Here is a 26,175-nt window from a genome sequence, read left to right as displayed (position 1 = left end):
GCAATTGATCACTTGAAAACATGGATTTCAAAGGCTTCTAGACTTTGTTACCTTGAAGAATTCACCAACCAAGAAAAGATAGAACGTGAATTGCTTGCTTTTGGGCATTTATATTTCAATAATAAATATTTTTATCTTCAGTCAATCCTTGATTTGATCATTGCTTTGTGAAGCTGTTTATAAGTAGATCAGACTAAGTAAAGCTGTTTACAAGTAAAGCTGTTCACAAGATCAGATTAATTGAAGCTGTTTACAAGTAGAGTGAAATGTGTAGCCACTTAGGGTCATCAAGAAGATGTGAAAGTATCCACATCATAAAAGCAGCACATGAAGGCAACATGCTCGAGCGTGAGTCAACTGCAAACCTTCAACTTGGCCTTTTCTCTGGGTTTAAGCTCAACAAATGACTCGACATGGATCGCCTGACAATATGCCATGAAAGTAACCGATCATCATCATTACCCTCTATCCAAGCAACATCATACACACGGATAACATTGCAATGGATGCCCCAATATAGAAATCTTATGTAGCCCGTGGTGGGCATCCATCCACGAAGATGCATCCATTTGCAAACATGTATTAATCAAGAGTACCCTACAAAATAGAAAATGGCATGAACGCAAAGATCAAGAATGGACCTCATTCACAGGAGGACACGTGCAAACTAAGCTGGCTCCTAATCAAAGGCATTATGTGTCCATCATCAGTCCCTGGTGAAGACATGCGAAAGCCCATTGCACTCAAATATGTGCCGAGCCGCTTCCGCATTCTATCTGTACCACAATCAAATAAACCAAGACATGACCTGCTGCTCCTCTGAGTAGAGAGTAATCAGAAAAATGGTAGTATGTCCAACCGGAGTCCAATCCAAATTATGAAACCCTGCTGTCATGTCTCTCATTAACAAGACCACTAAGTCTTTGAAGAAACAGAGGAAGCAAACAAAAGTCTTCATTTGTGCCCAAAACCATTAAATTTCTATAAAGCGTGAAACTGCAAAAACCATGCAAATAGTTGAAACATAATTTTGTTAATCACAAGATTGTCTATGAGCTGCAAATACAAAAGACATACCAAGTACCTGTTACACACAATAATATGCCAAAATGCTCAATAAAAAAAATAAAAATTTCAATTAAAAAACTTCTCAACTATTATGTTGTTTAGCATTAACTTGTTTTACATGATACAACAGCCACGAGTTCAAAAACAAGGGCGAAAAGTTTTTACCTACTGATTACAGACTGGCCAAGTATGGTCAACATTTTAAGAAGTTTCCCAAATTTAATGAGATGCTCGGTGTAAATTACAAAAAATATGCCCGCCCAAAAAATATTGAACCTAGAACAATCGAATTAGCGACTGAATAGCCTAAAATGGCTTACAATCAATGGACATTGCACTCTTGCACCAAAGGATGTGAAAAATTCACATACTTCTCCCAGAGAGGCTTATATCTATTCATGGCCAGCTTTAACCATGGCTTCATGTTTCCGTTGTAGTGCACTACTGCCCCTGCTTCAATTACTTCGGCGTCTACATTTGGATCATATCCCAAGCCTAACACATGCCATCCACGGTCCAAAGGCTCTGTCAGCCCATAAAATGTTAGGAGGCCTGCAGGCAATGTTCCAAGCTTCCATAGGGTTCGGTCCACATTTTGCTCTTGCCAATAATGATACTGGCTAGTTACATTTGCCTTCCTCCACGCCACAAGATCGAAAACGTTCATCCCAAAAGCCCATCCACAAGCATCAGGGTCAAAGTTTGCCCGAATTTTAGGGTGAGAAAAATTCAAATATTTATGATATCTGTGGAAAGTTTCAAGGCACGTCTCCACAGCCCCGTTAACATTCCCATTCAGATTTATTGAAAATAGCTCTGTCAAGTCCCTTTGGACTACTACATCATCATCAAGGAAAACTATCTTCTTCAATGCTGGGTAGACCTCAGGGATATAAAAACGAAGGTGATTGAGCATTGATAGGTACTTGGGATTGCGAAACTTCACTGCACTTTTGGGATCTTGAGCTCCCTTGAAATAGTAACTCTGTGTTTCAGCATCCTGGAGCTGCTTAAGCACAGGCACATATGATGCATTCAGCCATGTAAAGCTGTCAATATTATCCACCTCAACAGTTGCCCCTTTAAAGTCGGTCATTCCAAACCATGCTTGCATGGCCCCAATGTTGACTTCATCAGTCACAATATGAAAGACAAGCTGATCTGGGTGGTCTGCATTGCAGACAGTGGAATTCGCCACAACAGAGGTTGCAAGTACATTGTCTGAAAAAATGCAGAAATGATAGAGCCCGTTGTCTGTCAGCTTTGCAGAATGTTTTTGCCTGGAAACAAAGCTGCGGAGATCTGGATCCATCGCCCACTCCATTGTCAGCCTGTTTCCTAAGCAGTATAAACCTTTTGGGATGGCCTCAGCTGCAAGCTGACCAAAGGTGGTGCTCTGTACATTGGCTGCATTGGTCCTCTCTTCCAAGGCCTGGATCTGAGCTTTAAGCTTCATGATCATCGTGGCACTGTCATAGTGAAGCTCCTTAGCCTGGTAGATTAGCAGTGAGAGTTCTCGCATGATTGGCTGAGCTTCTTCCAGAGTCACAGACTTGCCTTGCGTGGCTGACTTAGAAAGAAGTTGCTGAGATGCACGGATTTGTACACTCAGCTCCCATGCGAATTCAAGATTGTTATTTTCCTTTGCAATCACCACATACGCCTTTGCCAATGTCATTTGGTCTCCCAGCTGCCGAGTAAGAGAGTTTGCACTAAGCATCTCCTCTGTTAAGTTCAGGGCTTCTGCAGTGTCTTGCCGACCTGGATGTTCATTGAGAAGCTGCACATAGAAGTTTAAAAAATCATTAAATATTGATAGGTCAACTGGCAATTAAAAAAGATGAAGGAAAAAGTCAATCTCGTTTGTCAGGATTGATGACATTTAATTAAAACCTTTCATGAGTATTGAAAACCTCCAGTCACATCTCCCATGTTCTAGCTTACAATCATGAAATCCTAGTATAAAATGCACCCATGATATAACAGGCCTTACCTCTGCGCACGAGTTGATTGCATACTACACGAAATTCAGGAATACGATGCCAACTAACTTCAAGAATTGAGCCACTACTATGACATGTTAGCACAATCTATCAAGCTAGATATATAAGTTGTGTGCATCCACTATGTCTTAAAAATAATTAGCAGTGCAATTTTGTGAATCGCAATAAAACGGGTAACAGCAATATTAAGCTATTTGTTAATCAGGAATACGATGCCAACTAACTTCAAGAATTGAGCCACTACCATGACATGTTAGCACAATATATCAAGCTAGATATATTAGTTGTGTGCATCCACTATGTCTTAAAATAATTAGCAGTGCAATTTTGTGAATCGCAATAAAACGGGTAACAGCAATATTAAGCTATTATTAACCTAATCTAATTAACCTATCTCTCCTAATCGCTCTCACGCTATAAAACTTATTAATTAATCTATCTACCGTGCTCTGCCACCCCCCTTTGGCCGATTAACCTAAGCTAAAATAAATCGTAATTGCCTCTCTCCATCGCGGCTGTCGTCCTCCTCACCCTCCTCCCTCCTCAGCCGCTCTCTCTCCCTCCCTCCTCACCGTTCCTCCCTCCCTCCTTCCTCCTCCCCTCCTACTTCCTCCTCTCCCTCCTCATCCTTCCTCCCCTCCTCCTCCACTCTCTCTCCCCCTTCCTCTTCCTCCTTCTCCCTCTTCACGGCTCCTCCCTCCCACTGCTCTCTTCCCCCTCCGCCCCTTCTTTCTATTTGTGTTGGGAGGGCTTCACAAGACCCCTCCCTGTATGTGGCCCCCCCTTCCCCTCTCATATGCTGTGGCAGAAGCTTCTAGATTTGGTGGCTTCTCGAAGAAGCCACCGTCACATCAATCCTATGCACCCTCGTCTTAGATTAATTTCATCACCACGCCCCTACCTTAGGTTAATCAGTCCATCCCTGTGTGCAATAATTAATTAATACATCGAGTTTTTCTTGTTGGGGTCCCTATTCAGCTATTATTACAATAACAAAAAGGCCCAAAATGACAATGCATAAGATCAATACATTGAGGTCAGACCACCCCTGGCAAAATTCTAAAAGGTGGAGCAAAACCACATATTACATGCTCCCCAACAAAGATACAATTGCTCAGTCTAAATCCTTCTTTCACATAAGGCACGTCATGTTAGATATCGATGCTCCACTCTCGTGTAACTACGCGGGAACCAGCTAACTCTACTTGTAAGCCCCCCATATGAGGAGAAGGCATTTGAGTAGCTCGGTTATCCGGTAGGTCCTGGTTTGGACACCAGATGGGAGCCATGTGTGGCCTGATGGCTAGACGGCTTCAGATAGAGTTGGCACACTGCCAACTAGGCTACATGCAAGTGCGGGAAGGCATCCCATGACTGACTGCACTGAGGGTAGACGGAGCATTTCCCGGGGCAGCCCACTCTCGGGTTGCGGGGCCTATTTGGAGCTCCAGATGATCCCAGATGGCTGTGAGCCGAACAGATACTGTAGGTTAGTTGCTCTATTCTACGCCACGGTTCTATCGTGTGGTCGGTGGCCTATTTCGGGACCAACCTCGAGTCGGCCGGTTTGGGTGGACTGGGTCGGTCTCCCGATTGGGTCTGACCGACTACAACTGGTGGCTATATAAGAGCAGGCCCGTGAAGCCCATCATCATCACTAGCTACAGCAACCCTGATTCCTTAGCATCCAGCCTCCATCCTCTACTGTTTCCAGCACGCCATCGAAGCTTCTCTCATAGGAGCGCACGGCTAGGAGGCAGCGCCATCTATTGTATCAATTTTATAGTAATCAAATTTTTGATTCTCCATACTATCTGCTTTTCTCTCTTGCATACGAGATCCTGTTATCTGTTGAGCACAGACGTTGTATTGTTTTCTTACATGGTATCAGAGCTTGGGCTCTAGCAAGAAGATTTGGTAGTGTGTTTCTGTTTGTGAGCAAATTGTGAGAGATGGCCCAGCCTGCAAAACTGCAAATCCCACCGTTCGACGAAAGCGAAAAGTTGGACGGCACTAACTATCCACTCTGGAAGTTCAAGATGAAGACAATCCTAAGCGCATACAAGCTTTGGGATACTACTACTGGGATGGACCTTAAGCCGGTTCCAAGACCGAATCCAGCCAATGCAGCACAACAGATAGTACCAACTGCGGATGAGATTCTCGCGTGGACAAGAAGAAATGCAGATGCGTTGTGTTCTGCTGTCTGCAGTGTAAGTGATTATGTCATGGCAATAATTCAACATGTCACCACAGCGGAGGAGGCATGGATGGTCTTGAAAAATCAGTACGAGACCACAAATTAGATGCGGATTCAAAATTTGGAGACTCAACTCGCGAACGAGAAACTGTCTGAGTCTAAAATGGCAGAGAAGTTCATCATCAGAGTAAAGAATCTGCACGATCAGATGACTGCAATTGGCATCACCATCACCAACGAGAATCTAGCACGAAGGTGCATACGGATTCTCCCATCAAAGTACGACGGTCTTGTTACGGTGCTAAATATGCAGAACAAAAATCCGCCCCTCAACTTTGAGGATTTCAGCGCAATGCTTCTGGAGGAGGAGATGCGTCAAAAGACAAGGACTGGAGAAGATTCGGCTTTCTATGCTGGATCAAAGAAAGATAAGGGTAAGGACTCTGGTAACCCATCTTCTTCTGATGATAAAAAGAGAAAAAAGAAGATCAAGTGCTTCTATTGCAATAAGGCAGGACACAAGCAGAATGAGTGCTGGAAGAAGATTGCAGATGAGAAGAACGGAGTAAAGAAAGAGTCCCGCAACAATGCGCAGACAGTACCAGTAGAGCTGTTCATAGCAATTGAGGAGATTTGCACGGAAGCAATTCATGTACCTGCGGATGAACCTTGGATTATTGAGAGTGGTACATTGCACCACATGACCAGTCGGAAAGATTAGTATACCTCTCTACATCCGGTAGGGAATGACATCCTGGTAGCAGTCGACAATGATGCAAAATGTCCAATAAAAGAAAAAGGTACTTTTGCTCTCAAGTCAGATGGAGTTGTAAAACAGTTGTCCGATGTTCTTTATGTGCCAGATATCAACAGGAACTTGTTGTCCATATCTGCGATCATAGATCGGGACCTCAAAGTTCAATTCGATAAGAATGGTGCACAGATTTTGGATCTTCAAGGAAAGGTCGTTGGTAAAGATACACGGCGCAACAACATCTACGAAGTCTCAGCTTTTAGTGCTCGAGCCGATGTGAAGAACACTAAGCTGTGGCATGAGAGGTTTGGTCATCTAAACCTTAGTTCTTTAAAGGAGATGCATAAAAGTGGAATGATTGCAGGCCTACCAAAAATTATAGATCTGCCCGATGTATGTGAAGCTTGCATGATGGGCAAGTAGCATCGGCAATCCTTTCCTAAAGAGGCCAGCAGGGCAAAGGCTCCTCTAGAGCTCGTTCACACGGATCTCTGCGGAAATATGGAGACGAAAGCTTTGGGTGATTCCTACTACTTCATGATGCTAATCGACGACTACAGTAGAAGGATATGGATATACTTCCTGAAGACTAAAGATGAGGCTTTTAGTAAGTTCAAAGAATGTCATGTAATAGTCAAGAAAGAAACGGGGAGGAAGGTGAAGAAGTTGAGATCAGACAGAGGTGGAGAGTTTACATCAAGTGAATTCGAAAGTTACTGCAAAAGTCAGGGGATCAAGAGTGTTAGACTCTTCACTTCTAACTACAGGCAGATCACGGGAGTAGCACCAATATTGTTCCACCTAGCCAACCTTGCTGAAGTGTGAGAGCTCACAGAGAATCCAAAATCCATATTCACGTAAAAGCCCACTTCTCCTTCTCTCACTAGCTCCAACAAGCCCCATCTCCCTAGATGGATCTAGATGCCACATGTCATCATTATAGGGCCTTACTAATGCATCTTTTCACCCCTCTCTTGGGCTACTTTAATTTCCTTTGCCCCTAGGCACATTTCTTGGATTAGGCCCTTCGCCTTAGATCCACCTAGTCTGGTGCTATCAACCCTCACCTAGGACCTTGACATTAATTCCCTCCCGATCATTTACATGAAGCGCAAACAGATATATTACAAACCGAGATCCTTTAAAAGAAATGTCAACTGATTCTTCCGAGGTCATGCTACCTCGGCTAGAGCGTAACATTCCTTCCCTCTTCAGACATCAGCATCCTCGATGATAAAATCTGGGAACACTCTCCGTAACTGGTATATGGATTCCCAGGTAGCTTTGGATAGAGGCTAACCATGCCATGCAACCAACACCGTGGGTATCTTCCAATTTCGTATTTGCATTGTTCCTCGGTCCAGGATTCTTGTTGGTTTACGCCTTGCATTATCCTCTATCTCTTGAAACAAAACCACACCTTCGATTAGTGAGTCACTTGTATGTAAAAATTTCTTTAAGCGCGAAACATGAAACACTGGGTGCACCTTACACCCCTGTGGCAATTCTAATTTATAGGCTACCTTGCCTATTCTCTTTAGAATTAACCACGGCCCACAGTATCGAGGTGATAACTTAGCACACTATCCTGAAGTTAACTTCGAGTGTGAAGGAACTCTGAGAAAAACTTTTTCCCCTTCCTTGAATACTCTTATAGACGGTTTTCATCCACATATGCATTGGCTCTATCCATAGCCTGGCGGATATTAGCTCTCGCAAGTGCTAGCATCTCCCGCATCTAAACCACAAAGTTCGCGGCACTAGGCACTTTCTGAGGTACTCCAACTATAGTTGGATTTGCTGGTCTATAACCATAGTTCAGTTCAAACGGACTGAACCCTGTAGAGGAATGTTTTCTATCATTGTAGGCAAACTCTAACAATGGCAACCACTTGTCCCACGTATGTTGCCTTAATGACACATATGCCCTCAGCATATCCTCTAAAGTCTGGTTGACTCTCTCCGTCTGACCATCCGTTTCAGGATGATCCCCACTACTCATTCCCAACTCAGTCCTTAGTGTCTCAAATACCGCTGTCCAAAAATGACCGGTAAATCTGACATCTCGGTCTGACACTATGGATCTAGGCAATCCATGCAGACGAAATATATGTCTAATAAACAAATCCGCCACTTGCGGGGCACTAACACACTCTCTAGTCGGAATGAAGTGAGCCATCTTGGTTAGACGATCAACCACCACAAGGATAGAATCATACCCTCCTTGTGTTGTAGGCAGCCCTACAATAAAGTCCATGGAAATGCTCTCCCACTTACTTAGTGGTATTTCCAAGGGTTGTAAAAGTCCGAGTGGCTTAACCCGCTCGGCCTTGCTTACCTGACACGAAAAACACCGTGTCACATATTCATGAATATGCTTTTTCATCTTTGGCCAAAAGAAATCTCGCTTCACGAGATCATATGTCTTCTCAACTCCTAGGTGTCCCGCACATGGGTTATCACTGTCGAATGACTCTCTGCCTCAGATCATTCTGACTAGGCACTACAACCTTGCAATTTCTTTTTAGCATACCATCCCTTATGGTATATCTTGCATATGTTTGGCCTTTTCTGGATGCCAGGTCATCCTTTTCTTCCCCGGGTCTAAACACATGAGCTTTAGGCCATAAGCTCTAGACAAACTCGTCCACCTTTTGAGTTTCTCTAATCTCGGTCATTAGAGCACTCTCTAATACCGTAAAACTCATATTGTGCATAATGCGAGACAACGCATCAGTAACCTTATTATCTTTTCCTCTTCGGTACCGAATCGTTAAATTAAACTCCTGCATGAGCTCTGCCCACCTAGCTTGGCGGCCCCTCAAGTTAGGCTATTTAAAAAAATGTTTCAGAGTATCATGATCCACAACCACATAAAACTCTGAACCATACAAATAATGCCTCCATGTTTTCAAAGCATGGATAACAGCATACAACTCCAATTCATGAGTTGGCCAATTCCTTTGAGAGGGAGAAAGCTTCTTGCTTTCACAGGCTACTGGCCTTCCCTCTTGAAGGAGAACTGCTCCAACCGCAATGCCACTTGCATCGGTTTCCAAGAACAACGGTTTCTAGGGATCAACTATTTTTAACACCGGTCCTATGACCACAACTTGTTTTATGGTGTTAAAACTTTCTTGTTGATTCTGTCCCCATATAAAAGGTACTTTATCTGAGGTCAGATCAGTCAATGGCGATACTATTTCAAAATATCCTTTGATATGCCTTCTATAAAATTGGACAAATCCCAAGAATGATCGCAATGCGGTCAGACTCTGAGGGATTGGCCAAGTTAGTATCGCAGCCACTTTCTTCGAATCCATTTCTACCCCCTCTGGAGTAATTATGAATCCTAAATATTCAAGTCTAACCATACACAGTATAGTTTTCTTTTTATTTACATAAAGACTCGCTTTCCTCAAAGTACTGAACACTATTCTTAAGTGTTCACGATGCTCAATAATACTTTTACTAAACACTAGAATATCATCAATAAAATGTACTACAAATTTTCTGATATAGTGACGTAGTAAATCGTTCATAAACATGACGAATGTCGCTGGAGCATTGGTAAGTCCAAAGGGCATTACCAAAAACTCATAATGACCAAACCTGCTTCTGAAAGCGGTTTTATGGACATCCTCGGCTCTAATCTGAATCTGATGGTAGCCACACTTAAGATCTATCTTGCTGAAAATCACGGCTCCATGTAATGCATCTAGCAAATCATCAATCCGAGCCATCGGATACCTGTGCTTAATAGTGATATTATTCAATGCTCTGTAATCTATACAGAGGCGAAACATATCATCCTTTTTCTTCTTTAATATCACTGGCGAAGCAAAAGGTGAGAAACTTGGTTGAATCTGCCCCAACTTGAGGTATTCTTCCAGTTGTCTACGCACCTCCGCCTCTTCAGTAAAACTCATTCTATAGGGAGGTCTATTTACAGGTTCTGCCCCTAGGATCAGTTCAATCTTATGTTGAACATTCCGCTCTGGAGGTAACTCATCCCTAAAACATTCAGAGAACTCCTCTGTTATAAGATTAACCAACTTGGCCATCTCACCACTTTGAGCAACATCAGTGCTAGCCGAAGAATCATCAACCAGCTCTACCGATGCCGTAGAATCATCAACCAGCTCTACCGATGCCGTACAAAGGAATAAAAACTCTTCTTGAGCTTTTCGGATTTCCACCACGGAAACCAACGGTCCCTGAGGTATATATTTTTCACCTCGTAAGACATAAAGCACAATCATTCATCTTGAATTCATATACGTGCTTTTTCCAATCAATGGCTAGATTCTTCCTAGAATGCCATGCCATACCATACCCAGGGCTATATTTGCATGCGCAAGCTTAGCCATTTCAAAATCAAGCTTCTCAGCATAGTCCTGAATACAAAGCTCCAATTGGGTAACCCTTTGGTCCCATACTTCAGTTGAACTTCCATTTGCCATCCTGACTCTATACACATAGTCAAATGGACTAGTCTTTAACTTCAGCCTCTTCGCGAGCTTGGAGTTAATCACATTGTGCGTTGACGCCGAGTCAAACAACACAATGACATCATGATTGGCCACTTGCCTTTTCATTTCAATTAACTCCGTATCATTAAAGGCTGTATACCCCGTTGCTGCGGGCTTAGATAGGATGTTATCAGGTGTACTCGTTACTAGCTTAGCAACAAACACACATAACAAACAAGGTACTGACCTATGAGAAGATCCCGCTAGCTGAATCAGCATCTCTTCCGCTCTGGGACTTCCCTCCATTTCCACGTCGCATTCTGAGGCTACCATCTCAGCCATCCGACGATCCTTATTCCATGGACAATCCTTCCACTGATGAGGCTGAAGGCAACCAAAACACAAGCCTTCTCTTCTCGCTTTTTCTCTTTGCTCTAGGTTTAAGGGAGACTTAGACCAAGCCCGGGCTGCCATTGGTGTTACTTTCCTCTTCACTCCAATGGTGGTACTTCATCTAGGAGTTTCAGCTGGTTTCCCCTGCTTGGCTTGACCAGTCGGCTGAGAACCACTCCCTTTACTAATCCATTTCTTTTTAAACCCAGATTTCTTCTGGTACCCATACTGGGTTCCGACTTGTGCAAACCCACTTGGCCTGCTGCCTTTGGTATCTTCATAGTTTAGGGCTATGGCTATTGCATAATCCAACGTGTTCGCATACTTAGCCCAAACTTCCATTTTAATTCGATCATTCAATCCAAATATGAAATCTTTCACTTGGATTGATTGAGGTAGGGGTTCATCAACCTTCATTACGCTCTCTTGAAACTTATCAGTGTATTCTGCCACTGATAAATTTCTTTGACGAAGGTTTCTATACTGATCCCAAGCTTGGGATGCTTCGTTAAGAGGTAAGAAGTGTTTCCTGAATTCTCTTTTAAACCCCTCCCAGGTAGTGGATGCTATACCATCTTTTTGTTGTTTAATCCACCACCGATCCGCTGCCTCACTAAACATGTGGGTGGCCTCGCGGATCTTTTTTATATCATTTCTAATGTCACAAATGGCGAACACCTCGTCCCATTTGTGTAACCAGGTCTCAATGACATCAAAACTACGGTCATTCATCCGACCAGAATACTTTTTCGGCCTGTAATTGGCAATATTAGGTACTTTAGCCTTTCTAGGCTCGACCGTATGGACACTAGACTCCGGTTCCATTAGAGCCTTTCCTTTCTCATCTCGAGAAGGTCTGGCAGACATACTATTATCACTCTTCTAAGTTCAGACTGCCCTGCATTGGCCTGTAACTGTTGCGCTAATAACTGTTGCAAGGCATCCTCAAGTAATGGAATCCTGCTAGATAAGGTGTGAGCTACTGGGCGTGACACCTGCTGGGTCAGCCGGACTCCTGACTCACCAGGGTCCCTTCTGGAAGCCCTTTCTTCTGCTTCCACTCAGGTCAATGGGTGTTTTGTTTTGTTTTGTTTTTTTTTTAAAACACCGCTAGAACACTGTATTTACAAACTAACAAAATTCAAGGTACTGGCACTCTGACACAATTCCCTATACTAGGGAATACTTGCAATCCTAGCTTCACACTAACTAGGCATTTGACATAGGCATATATCCAAATCCCGCTTTTCCCTATACTAGGGAAATTCTTGCAAACTAACTCTGACTGAAACACACAAGTACATACACAGGCATAATAAACTGCAAACTCTGCTGTACATAATAATAAGCTGTATACTAAAAACTGAAATTTTATAATGAAGGAAAAATTGATGCTCCCTGGTCTTGCTCGCTCCCGCCTCTCGATTTGATACCCCTGTGATACCAAATGAAACAGACGGTATACAAGCCTCAGCTCCACAAACAAATGACGCGCTCTTCCTTTTTTTTTCCCTCTGCCAAGGCGTAGCTCTCTGTTTGGAATTTGTCTCAGCCTACAAGCTGTCTGCGTGGCCTTAGAAGGCTATGACTGTGAGTCCGTCGGGAAACAGGTCGAATTCTATTTTTGGCCAGCCAGTCATGTAGCCAGAGAGCGGGAGATGTGACGAAACATATTTTCACCGGCTCCCAGATCCTCCATAATCCTGCCTGCGTGTCGCCCATCTATGAATCTCATCGAAGACCACCCGTAACACGAGCCCCTGTTAAGCCTTCATTCCGTCGTAAACCACGGGCAGCAACACCTCGTAATTCGTCGATCAGCCCGTCGCGTGGACGTCACGAGCAAATATTACGAACAGTCACCTAACACACCGCAAGCTCCTGCTAACCAATGGGGGAGGACCACCAAACGGATACGTCATTCATCGTCACGCCTGCGCTCCAACCTCCTGTTCGCTCCAAGATTCGTCGATCACGTATCGTCTGATTACCAGATCCCCTCACTCCTTCGCAAGTCTTCCAATTCGACGCTGTCTGCGTAGGCTAGTGCCGATCAAACCCCTCCGTCAAACCCACGAACAGTCCTGTACCTGCCCCTCCTTCACACGCAACTTCCTAGCCTGGGCTCTGATACCAAATGTTAGAATCTTCACTTCTAACTACAGGCAGATCACGGGAGTAGCACCAATATTGTTCCACCCAGCCAACCTTGCTGAAGCGTGAGAGCTCACATAGAATCCAAAATCCATATTCACGTAAAAGCCCACTTCTCCTTCTCTCACTAGCTCCAACAAGCCCCATCTCCCTAGATGGATCTAGATGCCACATGTCATCATTATAGGGCCTTACTAATGCATCTTTTCACCCCTCTCTTGGGCTACTTTAATTTCCTTTGCCCCTAGGCACATTTCTTGCATTAGGCCCTTAGCCTTAGATCCACCTAGTCTGGTGCTATCAACCCTCACCTAGGACCTTGACATTAATTCCCTCCCGATCATTTACATGAAGCGCAAACAGATATATTACAAGCCGAGATCCTTTAAGGGAAATGTCGACTGATTCTTCCGAGGTCATGCTACCTCGGCTAGAGCGTAACAAAGAGGCAGAAACCCCCGCCACATACATCACAGCAAAATGGAGTAGCAGAATGCAAGATGCATGTCATCTGCGAAATGGACAGGAGTATGATGAAAGAGAAAGATTTGCCAAAGACTTTCTGGGCTGAAGCATGTAACACGGCAGTTAACATTCTGAATCATAGCTACACGAACGCTGTGAACGCGATGACTACACTCCAGGCCTTTTCTGCTAAGAAACCTTCAGCTGCACATTTTAGAGTTTTTGGATGTGACTGTTTTATGCATGTCCCTGATGCTAACAGGACCAAATGAGAACCGAAGAGTCGGAAGTGTATTTTCTTGGGCTACAGTGAAGGGACGAAGGGTTACCGTCTCTATAACCCTGTTACCAAGAAGGTAATAGTAAGTCGCGATGTGGTCTTCTCAGAACAGCAGCATCAATTGGAGGAGGATGTTGCATGTGAATCCCTGTCACACAGTGCCTCAGAGGCACACCCCTTCACACCCCCTGACTGCCACATCATCATTATGCATACTTTGCACACTTTTGCCCCTCCACCTAGATCAAGTTGTATCTCTTGATCCAAGAAGAATTTGAGGACACTCCAAAAAGAAAAATCGCTTGATTTTTCGTGCTCTACGCGCTCATCACATCACACACTCATTTTGGTGCAAGTATCATCCACTTTTGAGCCTCGTCGAACAAATCCACTCCTTACACGCACATCAGCCTCTACATCGATGCATCTAGCCCAGCACATAAAAAGAACCAAAGAAAAATAAATTATTTGCTGTTCTTTTCTTCGATTGACGGTTGGTCTAGATCTAGATCAGAGTAGACTAGATCCCCATAGAGGAGACGATTTGAATTTCTCCAAGTTGCCAATCTAAGCCATGCCCGAAATTCTTGACTAGTTTCTACTCGGAGTCAGTCCCTACGCTCACATATGGTTTCACATCATTACATTACCTGAAACCTGATGTTCATCAATTCACTGAGCAGACGTTCATCAATTCACTTCAGAGTGTTCAAAGGCATTAACCGATTGATCAGTGGGCAAATAGCACATGATTTGATTTCACACACACATGCCATCATTGTAAAGCCTATTTGGCTATTTCACAGCATTGTGCACTTTATTCCAGCCTTGTAAAGCCTCTTGGCTATTCCCGCATCATTTGCTATAAGCCTTGTAATTCAGATTTGATTCTATATTGCAGTTCTACCTTCACCAAAGGTTCAAATTCCACTTACCACAGTCAGTGTTTTGCAGTTGATTTAGAAAGTGATTTCACAGATACTTTGAGGACATTTCTTGCACCATGTCTACGACTAGCAACCTTAATCTGGAGGCATCTACTAAGCTAGACAACTCCAATTATGGCACATGGAAATATCAAATGGAGACCATTCTTGTACTTCAGGACAAATGGGAGTATGTTGATGGATCTACACCTAGACCATTGGACGATCCAGCTAGTAGTAGCTCTACTCCACCTGTTGTCACAGTACCAATAGTGGGATCTCCAGATACACTAACAATTTTCGCACCTATAGCAGATCTTGCCATTTTTCGAGCACAGGCAGAATGGGATAAGAAAGATAAGTATGCATATCATCTGATCAAGCAGAATGTGCAAGATGTCATGCTAGGACAGCTCAATACCGTCAAGAAATCAAAAGAAGCATGGGATATGTTCGCAACTCTCTACAAGTCCAAGAACACTTTTAGGATTCTCACATTGAGAAACCAAATCAACCAGAGTTTCCGCAACAGCAGCGAAACCGGTCATGCTTACGTCCTCAGGATCAAAGACTACAACTATCGACTCGCAGCAGCTGGAGAGACTATGAATCTCGCAGAAATGGTTCAAGTCATCCTGAATGGACTAGGAGAGGGATACGAGAATCTAGTCCATAGTATTACCATCCAATGGCTAATACCGACAATGGAAGAACTTCAATCAGTTTTACTTGGTGAAGAACTCAGGACTCAAGCCATTCATGCACACAAAGGTCATTCCAATGATTAAGCATTCACAGCTTCAGATAGAAGCAAAGATTGAGGTAGAGACTGAGGTAGATCATTCCAGCAAAGTGGTCATTATCAGCAACAAAATCATCATCAAAGTCAGAATCAGCATCAACATCATCCTCAGCAACATCAGCATTAGCAAAGAGGAAATCATTCCAACCGAGAAAAATTCCAAGGACAAGGGAATGCATCCGCCAACATGTCAAACATTCAGTGCAACTACTGTCATAAGTTTGGACACTAGGAAAGAGATTGCCGCAAGAAGCAGTACGACCAAGGCAGTCAATCCAGCAGCAATCGAGGAAATTTCCGCGGAAGAGAAAATCATCGTGGTAGACATTCTAGTCACAGTCATTATGTAAATGAACATGGGAATATGTTTCTTGCCAACGAGGAAATGCATAAGCCTGATACAGTGTACCTAGACACCGATTGCAATTCAAAAAAGGATTTCAATTATCAAGTCGACCAAGCAGATCAGGATCCTTGGTACATTGACAGTGGTGCATCATCTCATATGACAAATCATCAAGAATAGTTCACAGAGATGAAACCATTAGAAGGTCAAAAGAATGTCATCTACACAACAGATACTATACCGAATCTAGTTCAAGGGACAAACATTATCCCTATGAATAATTTCACTGGTACGAAAGGATTGGTGAAAGATGTACTCTATGTTCTCAAGCTCAGCAAGAACCTCTTGTCAGTAGGTCAAATGACAAAACACAACTATCGAGTCATCTTTGACGAAGATGAATGCACTATCAGAGATAAATCCAGAGGATTTCAGCTAGTAGGAAAATGAGTCAAGGATGCTTGTACAGAATGCTCACTACAATACCAGATTTGCATGCCATGTCAGCTCAACTGCAACAGATGTCACTATACGCAAAATGGCACAAGAGATATGGTCATGTGAATTTCAAGAGTTTGATAGATCTTAGGAATCAGAATATGGCAATTCGGATTCCTAAGCTACAGTTTCTTAGAAAAGTTTGCGAAGCATGCTGCTTCAGCAAACAAAAGCGAACCAACTTCGGCAGAAGCACCTCTCGAGCAAGAGGTATGATTTGATACATACAGATGTATGGGGTTATGCCCAAATCTGCAGTATCAATGGTTCACTTTACTACTTGACTTTCATCGACGACTATAGCAAATATTGTTGGGTCTACTTTCTGAAAGAGAAATCTGAAGCCTTTTCCAAATTTCAAGAATTCAAAGCCATGGTAGAAAACCAATCAGACAGGCAGAAAGATCAAAGTCATGAGATTAGATAGAGGAGGTGAATACATGTCTTCAGCATTCATGAACTTTTGCAAAAGTCACGGCATTTGAAGACAATTCACTTATGCAGATACTCCTCAGTAGAATGTAAGAGTTGAAAGAAAGAATGATACTTTAGCAGACAATGCTACAATGCTAGGGCAATGCTTAGTGAGGAGCATCTTCTGAATCAGTATTGGGCAGAAGCAATAGCCACTGTAAACTACTTGCTTAATCGGCTTCCTACTGAACTGATACAGAATATGACACCTCATGAAGCATTCACTGGACACAAGCCACACATTGGGCATCTCCGCATATTTGGTTGCATGGCATATGCCCACATACATGACGACCATTGCTAGCTACAATGAAGAAAGCAGAGCATACAAACTGTATGATCCCATCAACCGAAAGGTCATTATCTCTAGAGATGTAATCTTTGATGAGGAATCGCAATGGAAAACCTCAAATACACAAGAGATAGATTCACCGATTTCATAGTCATCTACATAAAAGGTTGATAAAGAAGAGCAAGAATTGTCAAAATCACCCCAAGCAGAGCCACAACAACTCAGACGGTCTACTAGGGAAAGCAGACCTCCAGTCAAATTGACATATGCTCAAAAAGGCAAAGCAATTTAGGTTGAAACCACCAACTATGCTCTTATGACTACCATCATGGCTACAAAAGAGCCAGTGTACTTCGAAGATGCAATAGACAAGCCAGAATGGCAAACTACTATGAATGATGCTTTGAAACAATACTTGGGAATTATGCGACCTTCCACCAGAAAAGAAGGCCATAGCAAACAAATGGGTATACAAAGTGAAGTAAAATCCATATGGAAGCATTCAAAGATACAAAGCCAGGCTAGTTGCAAAAGGATTTGCACAGCAATATGATCAAGATTATGATGAGACTTATGCTCCAGTAGCAAAGATGGATTCCATACAATTCTTGATATCACTGGCGACACTCAGCAGATGGAATGTGTACCACCTCGATGTCAATAATGCATTTCTCAATGGTTACCTAAACGAGGAAGTCTATATACAATAACCAATAGGTTATGTTGAACCAGGAAAGCAGAATCAGGTTTGCCATCTCAAGAAAAGTCTCTACGGCTTAAAGCAAGCACCCAGAAGTTGGTACAGCAAAATCGACAAGTATTTTGCTGATTTGGGATACATGAAATCCAATAAAGATCATACTCTCTACTACAAAGTTCAAGGGGAAGACATTACTATTGCATTTTTGTACGTAGATGATTTGATTGTGACTGGAAGCAAGGACAGCTTCATCAAGAAATTGAAACAAGACTTATCTACAGAGTTCGACATGAAAGATCTTGGACTTATGCACTATTGTCTTGGAATTGATCTGGGATACATGAAATCCAATAAAGATCATACTCTCTACTACAAACTTACTATTGCATTTTTGTACGTAGATGATTTGATTGTGACCGGAAGCAAGGATAGCTTCATCAAGAAATTGAAACAAGACTTATCTACAGAGTTCGACATGAAAGATCTTGGACTTATGCACTATTGTCTTGGAATTGAGTTCTAGAGAGATTCAGAGAGCACCTTTATGAGTCATCTCAAATATGTTGATAGTCTCTTGAAAAAGTAGATTGCAAGATTGCAGCCACTCCCATGTAACAGAGTTTGAAACTTACAAAAGATTCGCATTTTACAGCCAGTTGAAAAGCATTTACAGATTTATGAGAAGGAAATGCTAGATGTAATTCAAGCCCTTTCTACTTGGAAACATTACTTACTGGGAGCTGATTTTACGGTGCAGACTGATCATGAATCTTTGCGATATTTCCTCATGCAATCTAAGCTATCAGAAAAGTATATGCAGTGGTCAAACTTCTTGTCCATGTTTCATTTACAGATTATTCATTTAGAGAGCAAGAAGAATGTGGTTGCCGATGCTTTGTCCAGGAAGCCACAGGTATCTATAGTCTCTAATGCTTATCATGATGCATTGGAGCCCATGAAGAGCCAATATGCTGAGGATGCAGATTTTGCTCAGATCTTTAATCAATTGTCAGATGGGCAAAGACAAGAACATTATTCTCTTAAGAATGGGATTTTACGGTTGGAGGATGGGGAGCTTGCAAATGTACCCCCGGTTTTGCAGCTTTATCTTGAAGCTTTTCAGCTTGAGCCGACCTTGGTCGAGGCTTGCGTTCAGGTTCAACAAGGCGTAGGTCCAAAGTATTGCCTAATACTCAAGAGGGGGGTAGTACCTCTGCCTCCTTGTCAAGGACAGGCCTAGATGTCTGAAAGTAGCTTGGTGACACTATATGTTTATTGAGCTAACAATATATCTGCCATCGGACTTCTAAGACCAGTGTACTAGTCACTTGGATGTGTTTGCATTGATGTATGATTGTTACCCATGGCTCTACGGATCATATATGCAATGTTGGTTTTGAGGTACATGCGAACATATGTGAATCTGATCAATTCTTTTGTTCACATACTTCATCAGTGGATGGCAATCGAGGAGTTTTCCTTGTGTCAAGAGGGGTATGTCACAAGGACGTGATTTTATTTTTAAATTCTAACACGATTCAATTTACACGTGAATACCTTGAACCTTAGTGTCACTAGAATTCCGGGAGTCCTGGTACATGTGCCAGGCTTGGGGAATTATGTCCTAGGGACCCTGGGAAAATTGTGCACTCCATGTACTATTTTGGGATTAAAATCTGCCATAAGTGTCAGTGGACCAAAAATAGCAGCTGGGAGACTGAATCAACGGAAAAGCGCCAGTGTGCATGCTTGCAGGCGTCTAGGAAGAGAGTTGCCTAGTTTCGTATGCTCAGGAGGCTGCCAAGAGGAGGGGTGATCTGATTTGTTCTGCCTATAGGCTGAGTTTGGGCTGCTGGAGCCAGGTGACTGGGTTTCTAGCTGTCCAACACGCTATTTTGTGTGCTGGGAGGCAAGGCAAATTGACTTGGAGCTGGATTTTGCTGATTCTGGGGCCAGAGGAGCAGGGCAATTTGATTCTGGAGCAGTGCAGGCTGTCCCGAGGTGGTCTTAAGCAGGGGCGACCTGATTGGTGGCCGCTTCGTGCTGTTTCTGGGACTCCTACAGGCTGGTCGAACTGGTTCACGGGCCTTCCGGGCTGTGGTTTTGCTGGTTGACCTATGAACTGCTGATTTTGGACAGAGACCAGGCTGTGGATGCTGTGGTTGGTCTGTTGCCAGGCAATAGAAGGCTGGTCGATGTGTTCTTGGGCTGATTCCAGGCAAGATAAGGCTGGTCGACCTTGTTTCTGGGGTTTTCCAGGCTGGGCGCTGCTAGCCAGGTGATTATGCAATGAGATCTCTTGCAATTGGTCAGCTATTTTGCCATATTACTCCACTAGCATAACATCCACAGCAAACAACACATAGGAGCTAGACTGCTCTTGCTCAATACACAGTACACCGGTTGGCCCCAAATCCGTTGGCCCCCCTTGCGGTATTTCTTTATTATTTATTGAACTGAAAACAGATTACAACAATGACTGAACCCTTCCAGTAGGCATCCAGTTTACAGCATAACCTCTGCTCTCAGCATTCCAAACCAATCATGGCTTCAGAGGCATCCAATTCCAAGGCATAACCCATCTGGCTGACTGCCCCAGCTTCCACAGTGAAATCGTCCACCAATCTCAGCCTAACCAAGCTATTACGGCATCAATCCTTTATCATGCAAGGCCAGCACTCAGCCCCTGGCTGTTACGGTGCCCCTCGACTAACAACCTGTTTATCACCCTTATTTTTATTAGAGGCCAGTTGCAGCTACAAGATTGGGAGGACCATGACTCCAAGGGAAATTGTGTTAGTACACACCATCACCAAGGAGGTCTCTCCGACAATAAAAACGTTAAATAGTACTTTCGAAGTATGGTCAAAATTGGAGCATCTCTATGCGAGGGATTCTTCTATGTAAACTGTCTTGACGTCGTAGAGATTATGGACACAGTGCATTTCACAGTTCATTGTTCGAGGTTCCTAGACATGACGTGTCCACCAGAGGACATTGGGAGTGGTTTGTTCCATAGATCATCATTTTCCATTTGGAACTCAGTACAGACTAGTATGGGAATCAAAGACGAGGAAATCTCATTTGCTGTTCATAGTGGCATTTTGCTTCGAGGGTGTAGGTTATCAGGTGCTATCGCCGGGGAATCCAATATTTGTGGTGCTGGGGGGTCCATTGTTGCATCTTCATCGGCTTGCTTCTTCGATTCATTTGTACACCGTGAGCTGCACAGAGGATGTTAGAGTTTATGGCATCTCATGCGTAGTGAGAGAGGGCTTCTTTGTGGGTATGCCCGCCCAGAGAGAGTAGGTAAACATTCTTCCTACAGTCAACATGGGGGTCCAGGCGGCCAGGTACCAGGGCACATATTCCACGGTCAGGCAGTCTCCAAGAGCTGGTCGGTGGCCTGTTTGAGGCTGGCTGGTGCAGGCCAGTTAGGTCCATAGTTAGGGCAGAATTGGGGCCCAGTTTGGGCACCCAATCATGTCAGGTCACCCGACCTGCCTGGTTGGGAAAACCCAACCTAGCCCAAGCCTGTTTGGACTTGTTGGTCGGCGCAGGCCAATCAAATGGTCGGTCACTCGGCCAGCTTTGGCAGGCGGACCAAACTGGAATGGGACGTAATTATCAAACTGGAATGGGACCCAATTATAGGTCCCCCTCTCACACTTCCGATTTGTCATATGGAGCTTCACTCCTCACTTGCCTCCCTCCTACTTGGTTGTATTATATACAGTTGCTCCTACCTAATTCTCTCTCTCTCTCTCTCTCTCTCTCTCTCTCATGTGTCCACACTTGTTCGACTTTCACACGAGTTGTAGCTCATGTGACAAAATCTCTCATGTGAAAGAGAATTACCGAGCAAATATGCACAAAAATGGAAGCAATCAGCTCAAGGCTAGTCCTTATGTAGAGGATGAAGATAAATTTCCATGATCTTCTTTTCAATGTTCCATGTCAAAGGTTAGATCATCAACATAAAGACTCAAAATAATCTTTCACCTTCTTCTCAAAAGAAGAGGTTGGCAACAATTAAATTGCTCATAGCGCCCTTCTATACTTTCAGCTTCTTCAAAATACCATCAGTCATGCCGGTCTTACTATGCCGGTTTTCAAGCCTTCTAGTCTCACCGTGCACTAACAGTGATTGCTCAGACAGCTGTAATGTCTGAATTATGTGTGGCTTCGCAGCTTGTCTATAGCCAAATTTTGCCATTATTACGACACCTTAGTTTTTCAAGACTTCCAAGCAATGCTTGCACTATTCGATCCCTTTGAGTGCCAATTTGTGCAATGCAGCTGATACATCATACAGTGCACAGTACTATGCTCAGCCCAATCTGTTGACTGCCCCAATCTCAAGCGGCTGCTGTAAGACTGCTGCCACTTAGTAGGTCTTTATGTCCTACACAAGGAGTCGAGGCCTTACTCTTGTGCTGATAAGCAGCTCGAGAGTGCACAACACATTTATCTGGGCTTTTTTGTGGCCTTTGATGCTTGGACTGTTAGTTTCACAGCCACTTTTACATATGCCGCTCCCAAAAAACCTTCCAATGCACAGCCTGCGGCTGTTTGTATTCAGCCATCTTTCTCTCTAAGGTCTTTGACAAGCTTCTCAAGGCCATTGGAGCTTCCTATTCCCTCAAGAGGTTCATCTCAACCTCCAGTCTCCACCCCAACTTCCTCACGGTTTGACAAAATCTTCACAAAGTGCACGAGTGAAAGGAAAGGCTCATGGAGTTGGTGAGACCTTTGAGTAATCAATGTCCTCTGACCTGCACTCTGCCATGCTATCTACCACAGTCCTCTGGTATATGTTGTCAGGAAATTACGTCCCATCAGATCACTTTTATTGCCTCCTTGGAGTGGAGTCTGGACTAGTCATGCAAGCTATTCTAGTAAGCTGACGGGATATCCCAGTGATGTACAAGGCTGCTATGGCCTTAAACACGTGATAGAGTGCTCTTCTTTTGTTAAACAAATTTGGCTCATTTGGGAGACTATTTCTAGCTAGGACAGTCTTGGACTTGCTAAAGAGACGGGATAGCGATCCTAAGTCCCCTTGGGCAAGAGATCTAAGGAACTGCACATTGTAAAAGGAGACGTAAAATTGGAGCTACCGCTCATTTTGAGTGAGCCAGAACAAAGTGAACAAAGTCCTAAAGATATTTTTTTGGGACAGCTTGGCGGATTTAACTTTTGCAATTATTTCAAGGGTCAAATCGGTAGCTAGTCCCCAACAAAACTTCGCTGTGCTTCTAGACCTTTGGCCCCTCCAAACCCTCTCTTCTAGTAACCGCTCTCAGCCCTTCTCTTCTCCAACTGTCTTCTTTTCATCCTCTCTCATCATGGACTCCCTAGGTCCTTCCTCTTTCTGGGGATAGAGCAAATTTACACAATTTGCTCAAGGAAACACGCAAGAGTATAGCAAATTCGCTTTACTCAATGGTGCACACCAGTCGTACCGAGGCGGTGAAGGACATGCGAGTTCGGTTGACTGCTCAAAATTTGATCATTTAACTCCAACGAATTACTCCACCACCCTTCACTGTAGAGGAGGGCAAAATAGTTTACTAAAAGAACTCGAGAAATGAGACTCGTCACTGAAGTTTTGAGCCTTGACTGCCAACAGTTGTCATTACTTTGGATATATTCGATCATGAGTAGGCAGGGAAAATCCTCTATTTCTGTAAGGCCTTGCTCTTGGTACCCACGTTGCCGAACAAACAGCCATTGCGTTGCCAGCTCAAAGTTAGCAAGCCATGTAACGGACATGGCCACTACACATTACAGATAAGGCGGTGAAAAGGTGAGCAGGAAAATGGCATACACTGTTGAAGGCTAAAAGAGTGCGCAGAGATGAAGAAGATGAAAGCATTCAAATTTCTGTCCACAACGCGCTGTACGGAGAGTTCGGTTGCTGCCTAAACGTACCAGTAAGGTGAAGGAAAACAAAGAAAGCAGACATTTTGCCATGCATTCGCCAACAAGGCCGCGTGAAGAGATGACCTGCTCATGTGAAGGAGTTGCAGAAGAGCGGTGCTGATGTCCAAAGATCGCCAGAAGCGCAAGCGCGAGAAGCAGCGTGAAGAGCGCAACGCAGACGCGATACAAGCGCCTTCGCTGCTGACGCCGAGGATCAATCATTCGGCGCCTCATTTTGAGGATGAAGAGTGAGAGAATCTAATCGGCTGGAGCTCTCCAGCAGTTCCGCATGTCAAGCTTTCAAGCTAAGAAAAATATATGTTCCGAATGCAAAAGCTCCCTGCGATTGCAACATGCCGAGTTAGCAAATGCATCGATTGCGCTCTCTAAGCTATACAATCTAGAATAAATTTGAACGATTTCATCTTTCCGTCTGTTAGATGCGAGCAAACGATCAAAGTTCCAAAGCTTGTAGAGGAAGCATAATCTTACGGCTTCTGAAATCAGATCTCGCTTCTCGCTTGTACGGCGACGTGCAGGAGGAAATGCCAGGAAGAAATGCGGACGTTCGCTTGCTCTCCAAAGAATGCTTTCGTTACGACTGGCATTTCCTGTCAAAGCTTCATCGTGTGCTTGATGTTTCGTCGAAAGCATGAAGCTCAAGCTCCAAACACGGGGTTTCAGCATCGAAACGGCTTTTCACGACAACTACGGCTGATCTCGGCATCTTTGGGTATCCTGCTGCTTCTAGTCGAATGTCGCTCTTCGGGAAAAACAGAAATTTTTTGACGCGCAGATGCAATCTCTCCCTCAGAGAATGCTGCTCCCTTTTCCGTCTCACTCCTCTATCTAATCTGTCTCCTTTCACCGCAGGGCAGACCAATCCAGATAGATCTCGCCCGTATTCTATTCCAGCCGCTGCTTCTTCTTCTCCTCTAGGCCTCCACCTGCTTCAGCACCTGTCTCCGCAGCGTTTTTGTGGTGTTACGCTGCAATTTTCAAGGAGAATGACTGCGCCACCCTCCCTTCTTGTCTCTCTATCTCTGATTCTGACGCCTCACCCGCTTTACGATAGATCCGGATTCCGAAAGATTTCTTAGGAAGATTAACTGCCCCGTCTGTCGATCTCTCCTCCACTCGCTGTGTGTCTTCCTCGCTTCCGTTCTCGCTGTCGGTAGCTTCTCCCGAAAGATCTGACGAGTCTTCACAGGACAATTCCAGAGACAACAATTTATCTATCTATCTATCCATCGATAGCCAGCATTTATCTATCGATCTATCCAACGATCGATCTACCAGCAGTCGAAATATAGATCGATCGATTGAAAGTAAATCAATCTGTGTATCTACGTCGAGCAATGTTGTGAGTGTAATCTATTTCAGAGAACGATGTATGATCTATTTCAGTTACATCTATTTCAGAGTGCGATGTAAGTTTATATGATGCATCTACACCGGGAATCTGATGAATGAATTTGGTTTGCACGGCAAGGAATTTAATAGCAAGGCTATGTCGTGCACTCGTGCCACGTGGCCCTCCCCTCATTAGAGTCTGGGATATTTCAAGGAAAAATGTACTCCTCGGAAGTCAATGGGATGACACCCAAGTCCACACTCTAGATTAGAGAGCTTCCTTGCCTCGACGCCAAAGCTGAGACTTCAGTAGCCCACTGCCCTTCCTGCATCTTACTTCCTGTCCTCCTCTCCTGATCGTGGCGCTCCTACCTCCTGGCATCGGTTCATCTGGCTTCTCTTACCGCCACTCATGCCTCCCCCTTGTGTCTTGTTGCCACTCGATGGTAGTGCAAACCTTGTTGCTTGGGAAGGAGGAAGCAGAGGCACCGACGCAGGCACATGCATGGCAAAAGAACGAGCAAAGGCAAAGGCATGGCAAAGGAAGGGGTGGATGGTGGGAGATGCAAATCGGTTAAGTTAGGGCTAGGCTTAGATTTGATTAGCTTAGGTTATGATAGGGTTAGTATTGTTAGTGTAAGAACCTTAAGATATGTAACAACAAGGTGATCAAATGTATATTAACGTGAAGTTTGAAGTTGTGGATTGACATGGTTTTTTAGGATGTGAATTTTCTACGCATAAAATTAAAAATATGAGTGTTTGTATCACGGTGGTACCTTTTGTATTTTGGAAGGTATGAATTGTTGAGCAAATGGTACCCGGCACATCTTTGAAATCCATTGTCATTATATTACAAAGAACACTCCCAAAGAAAGGGACAATCAACTACAAACAATGTCCTTATATGACAAGAAGGCACGATAGTCAAGATCTCAAGCATGTAGTCAATCCTAAAATAATTGTCTTATAGATGCTCAGAAGGATATTTAGCATGAGAGGGGTCACCAAACACGCACACACACACACACACACACAATGAGAGAGCCCTCCTCTAAGATCTCACCATG

General features: G+C 43.8%; 1 protein-coding gene across 2 annotated transcripts; it reads right to left on the bottom strand.

Annotated features, from left to right (window-relative positions):
• Window positions 1-1,203: 1,203 nt before the first annotated feature.
• Window positions 1,204-25,095, bottom strand: LOC147886258 (putative galacturonosyltransferase 10). 2 transcript variants are annotated; one of them, XM_087395208.1, is made up of 3 exons: window positions 24,245-25,095; window positions 23,837-24,092; window positions 1,204-2,848 (listed from the first exon to the last, which is right to left on the bottom strand). In XM_087395208.1, exons 2-3 carry the CDS (start codon window positions 23,984-23,986, stop codon window positions 1,391-1,393), a joined length of 1,608 nt encoding a protein of 535 aa, XP_087251334.1. In that variant the 5' UTR covers window positions 23,987-24,092; window positions 24,245-25,095; the 3' UTR covers window positions 1,204-1,390. The 2 variants fall into 2 exon arrangements, with proteins under 2 accessions (XP_087251334.1, XP_087251335.1); XM_087395209.1 differs by lacking the exon at window positions 24,245-25,095 and adding an exon at window positions 23,658-23,747 and having other exon boundaries at window positions 23,837-23,974.
• Window positions 25,096-26,175: the final 1,080 nt, after the last annotated feature.

This window comes from Dipteris shenzhenensis, chromosome 24 (assembly GCF_047967505.1).
Source record: "Dipteris shenzhenensis isolate YYH24624 ecotype China chromosome 24, Dip_SZ_1.0, whole genome shotgun sequence".
NCBI lineage: Eukaryota > Viridiplantae > Streptophyta > Polypodiopsida > Gleicheniales > Dipteridaceae > Dipteris > Dipteris shenzhenensis.
The sequence above is the reverse complement of the archived record's forward strand: the minus strand, read 5'-3'. Positions and strand labels throughout refer to the sequence as shown.

Coding starts and splice junctions, on each gene's coding strand:
- LOC147886258 (XM_087395208.1), bottom strand. CDS start 23,986: ATGAGGCGCCGAATGATTGATCCTCGGCGTCAGCAGCGAAGGCGCTTG. Junction 2,849..23,836: donor CAACTCCTTCACATGAGCAG/GTCATCTCTTCA, acceptor TTCTATGTGCAG/CTTCTCAATGAACATCCAGG.